The sequence below is a fragment of the Chiloscyllium plagiosum genome, chromosome 35, assembly GCF_004010195.1.
Source record: "Chiloscyllium plagiosum isolate BGI_BamShark_2017 chromosome 35, ASM401019v2, whole genome shotgun sequence".
Lineage (NCBI taxonomy): Eukaryota > Metazoa > Chordata > Chondrichthyes > Orectolobiformes > Hemiscylliidae > Chiloscyllium > Chiloscyllium plagiosum.
This window is the reverse complement of record NC_057744.1, coordinates 33,627,517-33,644,064: the sequence shown is the minus strand read 5'-3', so window position 1 is coordinate 33,644,064 and position 16,548 is coordinate 33,627,517. Positions and strand designations below refer to the sequence as shown.

At 42.3% G+C, this 16,548-nt stretch overlaps 1 protein-coding gene across 6 annotated transcripts in view; it reads left to right on the top strand.

The window, feature by feature from the left end:
• kirrel3a (kirre like nephrin family adhesion molecule 3a) overlaps nucleotides 1-16,177 on the top strand; it is a 568,693-nt gene extending 552,516 nt beyond the window's left edge. For 4 of the 6 annotated variants that reach the window (XM_043676910.1, XM_043676908.1, XM_043676912.1 and 1 more), the window contains 2 exons: nucleotides 10,624-10,740; nucleotides 12,580-16,177. In XM_043676910.1, the coding sequence (XP_043532845.1) occupies nucleotides 10,624-10,740; nucleotides 12,580-13,020 (558 nt within the window). In that variant the 3' untranslated portion in view covers nucleotides 13,021-16,177. The remainder of the gene's footprint in view (nucleotides 1-10,623; nucleotides 10,741-12,579) is intronic. The other 2 variants (XM_043676911.1, XM_043676914.1) reach the window with 1 other exon arrangement.
• Nucleotides 16,178-16,548: the final 371 nt, after the last annotated feature.

The window sequence follows — 16,548 nt, the reverse complement described above, 5'->3', positions numbered from 1 at the left end:
GCCTTTTTCCAAGAATGGTGATGGCGAGCACGAGGGGGCATAGCTTTAAATTGAGGGGTGATAGATATAGGACAGATGTCAGAGGTAGTTTCTTTACTCAGAGAGTAGTAAGGGTATGGAATGCTTTGCCTGCAACGGTAGTAGATTCGCTAACTTTAAGTACATTTAAGTCATCATTGGACAAGCATATGGACGTACATGGAATAGTGTAGGTTAGATGGGCTTCAGATTGGTATGACAGGACGGCGCAACATCAAGGGCCGAAGGGCCTCTACTGCGCTGTAATGTTCTATGTTCATAGTTAGCACCTTCCATACCAGGCAACATCCTCGTAAACCTTCTCTGTACCCTCTCCAAAGCGTCCACATCCTTTTGGTAATGTGGCGACCAGAACTGTACACAGTATTCTAAATGCGGCCAAACCAAAGTCTGGTACAATTTTATCATGACCTGCCAGCTCTTATACTCAATACTCTGTCCAACGAAGGCAAGCATACCATATGCCTTCTTGACCACTCTATCCATTGTACCCTACAGCCACCTTCAGGGTACAATGGAACTGAACTCCCAGATCTCTGCTCATCAACTTTTCCCAAGGCTTTTCTGTTTACAGTATAGTTCGCTCCAGAATTAGACTTCCCAAAATGCATCACCTCACATTTGCCTGGATTGAACTCCATCTGCCACTTCTCCGCCCTATCTATATTCTCCAGTCTATCTATATTCTCCTGTATTCTTTGATAGTTCCCCATGCTTTCTGCTACTCCACCAATCTTCTTGTCGTATGCAAACTTACTGATCAGACCAACAATGCCTTCTTCCAGATCAATGATGTATATTACAAACAACAGTGGCCCCAGCACTGATCCCTGTAGAACACCACTGGTCACCTTTCTCCATTTCGAGAAACTCCCTTCAACTATTACTCTGTCTCCTGTTGCTCAACCAGTTCTTTATCCACCTAGCTAGAACACCCTGCACACTATGTGACTTCACTTTCTCCATTAGTTTACCATGGGGAACCTTATCAAATGCCTTACTAAAGTCCATGTATATAACACTACAGCCCTTCCTTCATCTATCAACTTGGTCACTTCCTCAAAGAACTCTATTAAGTTGGTAAGGCACGATCTACCCTGCACAAAACCATATTGACTATCACTGATAAGCCATTTTGTTTCCAAATATAAATAGATTTTATCCCTCAGTACCTTCTCCAGCAACTTTCCCACCACTGACGTCAGGCTCACTGATCTGTAGTTAACTGGAATATCCCTACAACCCTTCTTGTACAGGGGGGCAACATGAGCAACCCTCCAATCCTCCGGCACCTCATCTGTGTTTCAGGATGCTACAAAGATATCTGTCAGGGCCCCTGCTATTTCCTCTCTCACCTCCCTCAGCAACCTGGGATAGATCCCATCTGGTCCTGGGGATTTGTCCATTTTAATATCCTTTAGCTTGCTCAACACATCTTCCCTCCCTATGTCAACATAATCCAGAGTAAACAAACTTCTATCTCTAATCTGAGCATTCATCACCTCCCGTTCCTCAGCGATCACTGATGTAAAATAATCATTGAGAATTTCACCCATCTTCTCAGGTTTGCCACACAACCTTCCTATCTTATCCTCTGGTGGACCAACTCTTTCTCTGGTTACCCTCTTGCTTCTTATATAAGAATAAAAGGCCTTGGGATTCTCCTTAATTCTGATTGCTAAAGTTATTTCATGACCCCTTTTAGCCCACTTGATTCCTCGTTTAAGATTGGTCTTAGTCTCCCGATATTCCACCAAGGCTCGTTCTGTTCTTAGCTGCCTGGACCTTATACACGCTTCCCTTTTCCTCTTGGCTAGTCGCACGATTTCTCCTGTCATCCACGGTTCATGAATCTTGCTTTTCCTATCCCTTGTTTTCAAAGGGACATGCCTATCCTGCACTATCTTCAACCTCTCTTTGAAAGCCTCCCACATATCAAATGTGGACTTTCCTTCAAATAGCTGTGTCCAATCCACATTTCCCAGCTCCTGCCTAATTTTGATATAATTGACCTTGGCCCACTCCTACACCATCTCTCATCTTTGTCTACAAGTATTCTGAAACTTACAGAACTGTGGTCACTATTCCCAAAGAAATCCTGGCTTGGCTCATTTCTCAACACTAGGTCCAATATGGTCCCTTCCCTTGTCGGACTATTGACATACTGCTCTAAAAACGTTTCTGGATGGCCCTTAGAAATCCTGCCCCATCCTGATCTCTGACACTAAGTGTATCCCAGTAAATGTTGGGAAAATTAAAATCTCCCATCACAACCACCCTGTTGCCTCTACATCTGTCCATAATCTGTTTGCCTATTTGTTCTTCTGCCTCACGCTCACTGTTGGGAGGCCTGTAGTACAGCCCCACCAATGTAACTACACCCTTCTTATTTCTCAGCTCCACCCATAACACCTCACTGCTCAAGCCCTTCATAGTGTCCTCCTTTAGCACAGTCGTAATATCATCCCTCACCAGCAATGCAACTCCTCCCCCCTTTTTACTTCCCTCCCTGTCCTGTCTGAAGCATCTATATCCTGGAACATTTAGTTGCCGATCATGCCCTTCCTTCAACCAAGTCTCTGTGATCACAATAACGTCATACTCCCAGGCACCAATCCAAGCCCTAAGTTCATTTGCCTTACCCACTATACTCCTTGCATTCAAGTATATGCACTTCAGGCCACTAGTTCTTTTGCGTTCATCTGCTCTCTGCCTACTCTTCCTCTTGGTAATGCTAACTTCGTGATCCTTACAGTCTCCAGCTTCCACCTCACTGTGTAGTAATCTTCTCTTCTGGATTCCAGCCCCCTGCCACATTAGTTAAAACCTCCCAACAGCAATAGCAAAAACTCCCCCAAGGACATTAGTTCCAGTCGGATTCAGGTGGAGACCATCCAATTTGTAATAGTCCCACCTTCCTTCAAACCGGTCCCAATGTCCACAAATCTGAACGCCTCCCTCCTAGACCATCCCTCAAGCAATGTGTTCATCCTGCCTATTCTTTCATTTCTACATTGGCTAGCACATGGCACTGGTAGCAATTCCAAGATCATTACCTTTGAGATTCACCTCTTTAGCTTCTCTCTTAGCTCCCTGAACTCTGCTTTCAGGACCTCATCTTGATTTTTTACTTATATCATTGGTGCCTATGTGCACTATGACAACTGGCTGTTCACCCTCCCCTTTCAGAATGCTCTGCAGCCGATCAGTGGTATCCCTGACCCAAGCACCTGGGAGGCAACATACCATCCAGGAGTCTCGTTTTCGGCTACAGAACCGTCTATCTACTCCCCTTGCCATAGAATCCTCTATGACTATGGTCCTATGGGTCTTTTTTTCCCATCCTTCTGAACGGCAGTGCTTGCCACAGTGCCATGACCCTGGCAGCTGCTGCCATCCACTGATGAGCCATCTCCCCAACACTATCCAAAACGGTATACCTGTTTTGGAGGAAGATGACTGCAGGGGACACCTGCACTGCCTTCCTACTCTCTCTCTGCCTTTTGGTCACTCATTCACTGTCTCCCTCAGCAATTCTAGCCTGCGGTGTGACCAATTCACTAAAAATGCTATCCATGACCACCTCAGCATCGCGGATGCTCCACAGTGAGTCCATCCGCAACTCCAAAGTCGTCATACCGTCAAACAAGAGCTGCAGCTATATACACTTCTTGCAAGTGTAACATTCAGGAACATCAGCCATGTTCCTGAGTTCCCACATCAGGCAAGACCTGCATACCAGGGATCCGAGGTCCCCTGCCATTGTAAGCCTTAGATTTATATCAACTAACTAAAACCAAACAATGCACTTAAATGTATGAAAGAAAAGAAAGAAAAATAAATAAATCTTACCTTACAGAGTCCTTTCTCTTCTGGTTAGAGGAGGGTGAGCGGGAGGGAGATACTACGCATGTTTAGCCGCTGCCCAAATTTATACTAAGTCCTTATCTTCCCAGCAACCTCCTTGTCTCCAACTTCACCTCTGTTCTGTCTCCTGCTGCTTCCGGATAGGCAAAATGCCTGTCAATTGGGAGACAGTTGCCCTGGGACTCAACAACATGGCTCTGGACAAGTCTCATGGCAACAGGGTAAAAATGGGCAAGGAGACCTCTTGCTCATTCCCAGATACCATCTTCCCTCAGCTGATGAATCAGTACTCCACTAGGTTGAATAACACTTGGAGGAAGCACGGAGGGTGACAAAAATGCAGGTTGGGGATTGCAATGTCAACTACCAGGAGTAGCTTGACAACAGCATTACGATTGGGTCTGAAAGAACTTAGCTGCTAGGTTGCATTTGGGGCATATGGCAAAGGAACCAACAAGGGAAGAAACATATTTGACCTCATCCTCATCAATATGTTCATGGCGGTGTTAGTAAGAGTGACCACTGCACAGTCCTGATAGAGACAAAGCCCGATCTTCATACTGAGAATACCATCCATCATGCTGTATTCCACGATCACCATGTTAAATGGGACAGACATTGAACAGAACTAGCAACTCAAGATTTAAGGTGTTGTGAGATATGAACAGAATTGTATTCCAAAACAATCTGCAACATCATAGCCTGACATATCCCTCACTTTACCATTACCTTCAGTCCAGGTGATCAACCCTAGTTCAATGAAGGGTGCACAAGGGCATGCCAAGTGCAACACCAGGCATACCTAAAAATAAGGAGTCAACTGGGTGAAACTTCCAAATATGACTACATGCATACAAAACAACATAAGCAGCAAGTGATGGAGAGAGCTAAGCAATCCTGTAACCAATGGATCAAATCTAAGCTATGCAGTCCTGCTCCATCCAGTCATTAATGGTTATTGACAATTAAACAACTCATTGGAGGAGGAGGCTCAACAAATATCTCCATCCTCAAAGAGGATGCAAAAGATATGGTGAAGCATTCACAACAATCATCAGCCAGAAGTGCTGACTGGATGATCCATCTCAGCCTCCACCTGTGGTTGCCAGCATCACAGATGCCAATCTTCAGCTAATTCAATTCACTCCATGATATCAAGAAATGGTAAAGGCAATGGATACTGCAAAGGCTATGAGGCCTAACAACATTTCACAATAATAGAGAAGACTTGTGCTCCAAAACTTGCCACACCTAGCCAAGCCATCCCAGTATAGTAACGATATTGGCATCTACTCAACAATGTGGAAAATTACACACAAAAAGCTGGACAAAGCCAACATGGTCAATTATTGCCCCAGTCTCCTTTCGATCATTAATAATGTGATGAAAAGTGTCATCAATAGTGCTATCAAGCAGCATCTGCTTAGCAACTACCTGCTCACTGATGTTGAGTTTGGATTCCACCAGGGCCACTCAGCTTCTGACTTCATTACAACCTTAATTGAAACATGGTCAAAGAGTTGAATTCTACAGGTGAAATGAGTGACAGCCTTGATATCAAGGCTGCACTTGACCAAGTGTGGCATCAAGAATCCCAAGCAAAATAGAAATCATTGGGAATTGGGAAGAAACTCACTGCAGGTTGGAGTGACATCTGGCACATAGGAAGATGGTTGTGGTTGTTGTAGGTCAGTCATCTTTGCAGGAGGTCTTCAGACTAGTGTCCTTAACCCAACCATATTCAGCTCTTTCATCAATGAGCTTCCCTTCATAATAAGGTCAGAAGTAGGGATGTACACCAATAATTGCACAATGTTCAGCACCATTCACAACTCCTCAGATAATGAATCAGTCCATGTTCAAATGCATCAAGGTTTGGATAATATCCAGGCTTGTGCTGAAAAGTGGCAAGTAATGTTTGTGTCACAGAAATGCCAATGACCATCTCCAACAAGAGACAATCTAGACGTTCAATAGCAGTACCATCACCGATTTCCCCCACTATCAAAATTCCAAGGGTTACCATTGACCAGAAACTCAACTGGACTTGCCATATCAATATAGTAGCTACAAGAAAAGGTCAGAGGCTAGGAACACTGCAGCAAGTAACTCTCCTGACTCCCCAAGGCATGTCAACCATCTACAAGCCTTAAGTCAGGAGTGTGATGGAATACTCCCCACGTGCCTGGATGAGTACACATTGACAGTATGAACACAGTCCCAAAGTACACACTAACAACATATACATAATGCCAGACTGCACAATAACAGCATGAACACAGTCATATAGTACAAACTGACAGTATGAATACATAGTCCTACAACATTCAATGATAGTATGAACACAGTCCCTCAGTAGAAGTCTTTTGAATTACTGGGAATCAATTTCATATGTATATAATTCAGACACTTTTTTCAGTATTGCACATGAGGATCATATCACCTTGCACTACTCCACAGCCAATTTAATGGTTGGAACATAAGCCCACACTCACTTAGTCAACCATGCATCCTTACCATGCGGAGCCATTTCAAGACTTTTATACTAAACTTGTATCAAACTGTGTCTTGCTTGGCAGAATCTTGTTTCTGGCATTGGCGGTTCCTGATGCCATTTTACCATACATCCCCCTCCCCCCCACCCCACAGGTCCAGGATAATCAGACTTAACCTGGTGCCGTGGTGCAGAGTCTTTTAGAAAAACTCTACCAGTGCTATCCCTGTAGTTGCATATGGGGTGGTCCTTTATTCAAAAAAGAACTATGACAGTTTGGTATCTCATGAGGCTGTAGGCTGTTTCTTCAATCCAGCCTTCAAAGTTTGGACTGCTCTTTCTGCCAGGCCATTGAAAGATGGGTAATTAGGAGCTGTCCTTATATGTCGAATTCCAACTCATCCATGCTGACCAGATATCCTAAAAAGATCTCATCCCATTCGCTAGGATTTGGCCCATCTCTCTCTAAACCTTTTCTATTCATGCACCCATACAGATGCTTTATAAATGCTGTAATTGTACCACTTCCTTTGGTAGCTCAATCCAAAAACAAAACACCTCTGCATGGAAAGGTTGCCCTTCAGGTCCTTTTTAAATCTTTCCTCTCTCACCTTAAATCTATGCCCTCCAGTTTTATACTCTCCTGTCCTGGGAAAAAGACCTTGGCTATTCACCCCTCATGCCCCATATGATTTTATAAACCTCTATAAGATCACCTCTCAGCCTCCGATGGTCCAGGGATAAAAGCCCCAGCTTATTCAGCTGCTCCCTATTGATCAAACCATCCAAATCCAGCAACATTTTTCTAAATCTTTTCTGAATCAAGGGTACCAAACAAAGGCATGATGTAAGAAACCCTTATCCCTAAATGAAAGGTGACGGTTGCAAGTGAGTTTCTGCAGGATTGAGTTTCTTTACGCTCATTGGCACTGAAAGAATCCACAGAGGCCTGTATCCTATCACCAAGTCAGCCCTTATATACACATGAATAGTCCTTGACTTCCGTACTGCCTCATTTTGGGTCAGCTCTCAGAGTTACAGTATCTCTGGCACTCTCCTTTTTATCTGTCAGCCTGAACTCCCCAATTGTCCATATTAACAGCCTCAATCAGAGAACTCATATTCTATGATGTCCACCTGGCTGACCTCATTATAATCAAATATCAGTTATCCATAGATCTGAAGAACATATGTTAACCCAGTGCTGCCCCCATGTCGACTATTACTTCCAAGCCCTTCTGCTATAACCAATATTCATTTATCCTTTGTAGTTATTTTGATAAATGAATTTGGTGATAGCTTGACATGCATCCATGGCAGATAAGACTTGAAATTGCACCTTCTGGCATTGATGCAGGGACACTACCATAAAGTCAAAGTTATTCAGCATAGAAACAGGCCCGTCAGCTCATCATGCCTATGTCAACCAACAACTGCCAAACTACACTAATTCCAATTACCTGGAATTGGTCCATAGTCTGCCATGCCCTAGCATTTTAAGTGCCTATCCATTTGCTTCTTAAATGTTGCGAGAATATATGCCTCCACCACCCTCTCAGGTAGAACATTCCATACTTCTACCACCTTCTGGGTGAAAAAAGATTTATCTCACATCCTTTCCAAACCACTTATTCTTCACCTTAATCTTGCGCCCTCTGGTCTCAGCTATACCCTGATATGGAGAAAAGATTTTCAAGATTTACCCTTATTATGCCTCTCATAATTTTGACTACCTCAATCAGATTGCGTCCCCACCCCCCCTCCTCAACATTTGTAGACATTACCACTCCACCAGTAGAGCCCTCCTAACCCTTTGTATTCTGTCAACGAAACAACTTTCTATCTGGGCTGTTGCATTTCTTCTTACTTCAGAAACATGAATTTTATAACAAGTCTCCTGAAAAGCAACCAATTAAACAGCTTCAAAGAAATTCATATGTACCAATATCCCCTCTTAGCTATCCTTTTCTGCAATCATCACAATTAAGTCTGTCAACTGAGTTTCCTTATAACAAAATTCTCCTGACTCTGCAATTATTCCATCAAACACAGACAATCAACATTCCCTCTCTGGTTCCATGCTTGGTGATAAACACATTGCTGCTGTTTCCAGCATTGACTTCCAGTTCTGGAAGAGGCTGCCATGCACAGACTGCTGAAGTCTATACAAAGGAAAAAAAATAAATTAATGGGAATGCTGGTAGGATGCTGATCCATTCACCTGCAACTTACACAAGGCAGTCAATGTGCTACATTCATCTCCCTCTTCATGAACTGTGATGGTCCATTGGTTACTCTCCATACTTTAATCACAGCAAAGAGTTACCAAGCTCATACTGGATTGATAGGGGTTATTTTAGTCGAAAATGTTAAAAAGGTTTATTTAACCAACTGATAACTTGCATTTACAGAGCAACATAGGTACACATCCTACTTGATTATGCTTCTCTTTGGAGTCCTCATGGCTGCTGCTCACATGGAGTTATCCTAGCCTTTGCCTCAATACCATACTCAGTTTTTTAAAGCAATAACACTACAAATATAGAACCAGGAGGTGATCTTCCTCTGGAAATCAATCAGATTGTAAGAGGTCTGCATATCGACAGCATTTAGTTACCTCTGAAGCACAACAATCAATATCCTTGTCTTACTAATCTAAATTGATCGCTGTCTTAGGCTAAAGAATTAGATTTTCTACTGCCTTTTATATTGAAGATCCTTCCTGATTTCTCATATGTCCTGACTGAAATTTTAAGTTTATTTTCCCTTGGTCTACACACTGCATTTTCCTCTCTTGAATACTCTTAAAGTTTTAAACTCCTCAATCTTCTCACCTTAAGAGACTCCAAAACAAGTTTAAGGAATCGTTCCTCATGATTAAAACATCCATTTCAGTTTCTTGATAAATTAGAAAGAAATTATGCTCAAAAACTCTTAAAACATGACAATTTGCAGAGATTTGAGTTGTGCTAAATGCAATTTGCACTTAAAATTCCCTTTTCTTACATACTAGTTTTGCTCATTTTGTGTGAATTTTGTTCAAAAGCCTTGTGTAGATGACTGTAAACTGGTATGTATATGGGTTCCTCCAAGCCCCAAGTGATATAGTATGAGTGAGGCAATATGTACCTTTCTGATCTAACTAGATGTGATAATATATTATCTCCATAAACATTTTTATTCCTCTATTATGGCAGCCCTCTCTTGCTTCACTGTTGTACTACGTAGTTTTACTACGTCTTGTGGCTGTAATGAAGCATTTCTAAAGAAACTTTCTATACCAGAATTGCACAACACTTCAAATTGCCCAATGATTATCTGTTTTCTGTGGCTCAGTTAGTAATTTTCCTAGCTGTCAACTGCCAGACTACATACATTTTCTTTCATGGGCCTCTTGTTTCTTTCTCCAAGCCTGCCCCATGGTATTCACATAGTGCAGTTGCTCAATCAGAACTGCAGTTTGTGTGTTATTTTCTATTCCCCCCAATCTTTATTAAGTCAGAAGTCACACCACTCCAGGTTATAGTCCAACATGTTCCTTTGTCAAGTGAAGTTACCCCAGCCTAACAATGGCATCCCCATATCACGCACTGTTTAAGGTATCGCTTTTTGCATAAGGGATCTTTGGCTTCATTTCATGCAAAATGCCTGGTCTATTAACCAGTTCAACTGAGATGTGGAACTATTTCTTCTCAACACCACTCCATAATGCAGTCTGCAGCATTAATACCACACCACTACTCACCATTTTGTACATATGGCATCTTTCAAGCTCAAATTAATCATGCGTAGATGAGGATAGCCACTATGCTTGTGTAACAGAAGAATCTTATTGAGTAAACATTATGAAGTTGACTACATTACCTCAAATATTTACAGGTCACATGAATATGACATAAGTACAGAGACTGTCAGGAGCACGTTCTCCTGCAAGTTCCTTTTTTATTCTGACCAAGTTCCTGTGTATCATTACCCTGCAAAATGATAATTTAAATTTAATGTTTCTTTTGAAACATCATTTATTTTTAAAATTTTAAAATATAGAAAGGAGGATTGGTGGTTTCAATCTACCTTAGCCACAGGCCACCATTGGTTGTTACCCATAGCCTGATATGACAATTGAATGACCTAACCTTGATGAAGAAAAAAATCAGGAATTTATTGTCAAGAGGCTAGGACAAGATTAAAAAAAATGGATAATGATAATCATGTATTGGTTACAGATCGACAGAGGTGAGTTTGAGAAGGACCCGGTGCTGAAACAACTGGAAGTTCTCAAGGAAGAGGAAAAGGACTATCAGCACATTAAGGTTCAGCGAATAAACATTTCAGTATTCAATGTAATTTTAGTTCTCAAATTTATATTCATAGAAACTCTACTTTATTTGTGATCATCAGACTACTATCCCAGTTACAAGGAAGGGGAAGTGAATGCAGAGATGGTGGGGCAAATTGTTGAGAGGGGACCTTAATGCTGCCAGTGGCAGAACAGTGGTGCCAAGTGGCAAACTAAACCAATTACATGGGTATTTAAGGATTGTTTCCTGCAACTATGGACATTTTGCCCATGTCTGCAAGTAACTGCTGTAGTGATGGAACATTGTCAAGTGAATCCTAATGTCCTCCCATTGGGTTGCTGAATGCCTCCTCATTGATGCCATGGCTCATGGAAGGATTATATCCCTTCCACCATCTCCCTCCCCACCTCTGATGGCAATCGTTGCCTTGCAGAAACATGGTTACCAATGCTCAATCAATATATCCAATACACAAGGTCTTGGCGTCCACCAACATTACTCACCACCACTGAGCTCGCCATATAATTGATAGAGTCAAAACCACTGAGCTCGCCATATAATTGATAGAGTCAAAACATGTGGTGCTAGAAAAACACATAGATCCTCTTCTTGGAACTGCAGTTAGGTGGCAAGGCTGAAGTATTGAGCTCAACACCCATCAGTTTTTGTTTTGGCAGGGGAGGGTTGTACTCAAAGTGCTCTGAAAGGGAAGGGGTACCTTGGCTGATTGCCAGAACAACAGCAATAATTGGACAAGTAGCCTATCAATCAAGATGGTCTATGCACCAAATAGTCTGCTTTGGATACTGCTAGAACATAAGTGATCTGGCACTTCCCAGACTATGACAAGTCATCTGGTTACTATATTTACATTTTGTTCCCATAGCAAGTCTCAGAGTGTGTTCTCAGAGACATGAGAAACAGTGAGAAATGAGAAAGGTCATCTTATTTTTCAATGACTTTCTGATGAAAAGAAACTTAGTAACAGAAGGAGGTTGCTGCACATCTTCCCAGATCTTTGGTTAGCTGACAATACGGCCATTGTGAGGTGCCCTCCAGTCTGTGCCAGCACTGAATAAGAGAATAGCTGATCTGGATAACAACACCATTTCCCCACATTAACTCCAGCTGAGACACTGACTATTACCCAGCAAAATCTATCAATTTCCATCTCAAAATAGGAAAAGAAATATCTGCATTTCTATCATACAGAGCCATTGGTACAATGCAGGAAATATGGTAGCCAATTTGCACACAGTAAGCTCCAAAGCATGAGATAATCACCAGATTACTTGTTTTAATGAATTTCCATGAGATCTGAGGAAAATCAACCTTATTGGTTCCCATATGTTAAGTGGGAGCGAAGGAACCATGCTGACCAAAAAATATTTATTTCTATAGTGCTAAAGTGCAACAAGAACTACGTTAGAAAAGAGATATTAATAATAGTAATTGTCCTCAACTGACATTATTAAAAATGGCAACCTGTCACCACATTGTTGTTTGTGACATTTTGCTATGAACAAAATGGCTGCCATATTTTCCTTTATTACAACACCAACTGCAATTCTCAAATATTTCATTGGCTGTAAGGTGCCTAGGGTTGTCAAGAGTTCATCAAAGGAGATAAAGAAATAAAAGATCTTTCAACACAAGCTCCATCTGCAGATCTTTAAACTCTTTGCTCCAAAGCTCACAAGACAAGGTGAACTGCAACCAAAGTCCATCAGCACAATGGATGCCTGATTAAGTATTGTCTGTCCTTTTCATGCCGTACATAAAAGACGTTTTTCATGTGCCAGTGCTCCCTCAAAGAGCACACGTCTCAATCGTTCAAATTGGAATTTTTTTGTAAATGACGCAATTTCCTTTTACTCGCAGGATCCTACCAATGGCTATTATAGTGTCCGCACCTTCCCGGACCTGCGGCCAGCTGGCAACACCGCCACTGTGGGGTGCCCTCCTGACCAGAGGCCCAATGTGAAGCAGCGGGTGCCTACAGGGATGTCATTCTCCACCCTCTACACACAGCTGAGTGCGGCTAACCGCATGTACGAGTATGGGCAGCGTTTCGTGCTGGGCAATGGTAGCAGTTCCATTGAGCTGTGCGAGCGGGAGTATCAACGGGGCTCCATGAGTGACAGCAACTCCTTCCTGGACAACCAGTGCAACAGCAGTGTCAGTAGCAACAGCAAGCAGGACAGCTCAGTCCAGTTCGATGAGGCCAGCAAAGCCTCTGCCTCTTCCCACTACTCGCACTCCTCCTCACAGAATTCAGATTTAACACGGCCACTGCAGAGAAGGATGCAGACCCATGTCTAATCCCTGGACTGACAGCAACTTTGGCACTGTTAACTCCCAACTTTATGGCTTGGTTCTGCTCTTGAGCTTTCCCTCAGGGTGGGACCTTGAACAGACGCTTCCTCTTATGGTAGACACGTTATAGGCCAAGCTTCCCAATCCCCATCGATTTGGAACTGCAATATTGCCACATGAAGTAGCCTAGGCATCGGAATTGTGAGAGACTCTTGTTCCCACTTATTCTTCCCTTTCTGGCTGAACCTATTGTGGGACAGTGTCCTGTAATAGCTAGGCTTAACCTAGCTGTGTTGATTGTTTGATAAAAACTAATTGATGTATCTTAGTCTGCCAATGACAGGCAAATCAAGCCCATCCAGTTCTTTAACATGTGTCAAGGATTAGCTATGTTGTGATTTTGATATAGCTTGTGGCCGTGGTGCCAGACTGAATTTTTCCACCCATCTCCCAGGCTTCCTGCAATCCTGGTTTGATCAGATCAGGTTCCGTGGCTCATTGTTAAAGCAGGAATTTACCTCTTAGCCGACCTGAAACATTGACAAGTGCACCAATCTTCATTTATTGGTTGCTGTTAGTGATGCTGTGGGCATCACAGAACGCAGGGGACTGTTCTTTAAGCTTCAGTCACCCCTGTACTGGTCTGCAAAATCAGTGCACAGCCAGAATGACGGTTACAGAGCTTAATGTGTGAGCTCCAGATTCTCCACAAATGACACAACAGTGATTAGGAAGGAGGGCAGAAAGGGGAGAAATGTGTTCTTCATGGTCTTCCTGCCCTCATAAGGCAAATTCGAAATAGAATGTCCAGCCAAAGCCATTCTTGTTGCAAAATTCAGTTTTTTTCCAGTCCCTCCCCTCATTCCCTGTTCTGTGCCTGTCTCATTCTACTGCCTTTCAGTTGGAGACTTGATCACTTCTTTTGGACAGTTAAATCCAGAAAAGCACATTTATCCTGCAACGTCACAGCCATCGTGTGATGCAAATGCTGGATCAACAAATAGGAGCTCAGCTCTTATACAAACAGATATTGGGCCCTGTGATCCTAGTTCTAGTGGATATATGGGCCCTGTGATCTACATCCTGTACAATCGGATACAAAGCCCTGAGATCCTGGCTTCCATGCACTCAGATACTGGGCCCTCCAGTCGTAGTTCCAGTACACCAGGTCCTAAGCCCTTTAATTGCCACTCCTGCACACACAGATACAGTGTTGGGCTGTGCCATCCTAGCCTCCCACACAGACATTGGGCTGTGCTATTTTAGGAAGATGAAATCCAGTTGGAATGCTTTGTCTCTGTCATATAGATGAGTTGTTGTGACACCATTATTGACAAAGCATTGGAAAACATGTACAAAATATGTAAATAACTTTTTATCATCCTGTACAGTGTACCAGAAGTTTCAGTGTTGTTTCTGTCACATTGATTAGTGCAACATCTTCACCTTAAGTAGACCACAGTGTAACATTCCAATATTGTGGAGCAGTAAACGTCCTTCACAACATGCCATGTTATTCAGGTAAATATATGGGCAATGCAACTGCCCTCTGTGTTAGTAGATTAGGAACCACACTGCCATGAAACTTTAAGAACTTGTGAAAGATTTATGTGAAGCATTGGTTACAGACAATGCATTTTTATAAGAATTTTTGAAATGATTTTAACATAGAATTGTATATGTGGTTGAGAGAGAGGTTAATGCCAGTGCACCCTCAACTATGGCTGAGAAATTGGGATCCTTAACTCTATCGGCAGTCCAGACGTTGAGGTCTTAAATCAGGTCCATAGCAACTTCTCGAATTTGACAATCAATCAGTGAATGCATACCTGGGACATTCTGTGGAAGACTGTACAGTGCACAGCACAACTTACTTCAAGAAAGACAAAACAAGAGCAAAATCAAAATATTCAAAATCCCCTACCATTTCAAAAGCAAAATAAATGAATTTTGTTTTGTAAGACTGGGAGTATTATTCTATCTATAACACCAAGCCTCCCAAGTTCCTAGGTCACTTCAGTCATGTCACTAAAGGAACTATACTTGGGCTTTGCTTCCTAGAGCAGTACATCTATATCCTAAAGTATAATTTCGATCCTGCCATTCCATCAGGAAAGAAGTTCGGGAGCCGGTAAAATACTTCCCCTTTCTTGCCAACTCCTTAACATTGACTTCTGTCAGTTTTGGTGGCAGTTGAGGCTCCTGTTAGTTTTCAAGGTTAGAATCCTATTAATAAATGTAAATCAGGGTCCTGTGATGCATATGGCACCACACTGGACCTCAGTCCCAATCCTGAGAGGGAAAGCTGATCCAAACTGTTGGAAATCTAGCAAGATGTAGATAAGATCATTTTTTTGAAAAGCCCTGCAGGAGGAAAGGGCATCTAGAGGACAATCTTTTCCCTCACTGCCCACCGCAGAAGGAAAAACCCACATAAAAATAGTAATTCTTGAAATGAATGTACTGGTTGTACTGCAGGCTCCTCCATTTAGAGTGAACAAGAGGAGTTGGAGCAGAGCCTCTTACTCACCAGTTTTACTATTTTTTTTTCTCCTCTGGGCAAACAGGCTCTCTTCTCCATAACCCTGTCTGCACTTGCCCTGCTGGACGTAACCAGTCTTATCTCAGCATTATTACACTGTCTCACTTCCACCTGATCTCCATCCTGCCCTCATACCATTTTCTGCCCAGAAGCTAATCAGGCCCGATCAACAATACCCTTTGAAGCTTTGACAAAGACTCTTGGTGCCAGATTGCCTGCTTGTGGCTAAGTGCTCAAACTCTTATCAGGAAGTTGTGGATTCACGTCCACTCCAGAGACATAAATAATGAACATAGGCATACATTACAGTGCTGTGAATGAGGAAGTGCTGCACAGTTGGAGGTCTGCCACTTGAAGGAAGCATTGAGCTGTCTCCTCAGGTAGAACCTAAATAATCTCACAGCACTATGTTAAAAAAGACCAGAGGAGTCGCTCCATTGTTCCGGCCAATATATATCTCTCAATCTACATCACTGAAAACAGATGACCTTGTAATTATTACATTGCTGTTTATTACATTGCTGTGCACAAATTGTCACATTTCCAATGCTAAACCAGTGACTGCCCTTCAAAAGTACTAAAGTGGCTGTAAAGTGCTTTGGGATGTTCTGATGTCGTGAATCTATATGCAATTCTGTCTTTCTTGGAAATAACTTTGACCGTCCGAAAGATTTGCACATTCTAGTGAAGCTCTTGTGATGAAATAAGCCCTCAAATCAATGTGGTAATAACCAATTGTTTTACAATTTCCAACACCTTCTAGAATCTTCCATCAAAGGAATAACAAAAGCCATTCAGAAGAAAAGGCAACAGAGTGTAACTCAAAAAGTTAAATACTGCTGGAAATCTAAAATAAAGACAGAAAATACTGAAAATATTCTGGTAGTGTCTGTGAGGAGAAAAATGATTCAGGACTCTGGTGTCTGATCAGAACAATTCCCAGTTTTGATAAAAAGATGCTAGTATAATTATTGCAATGCACTAACTCCCAT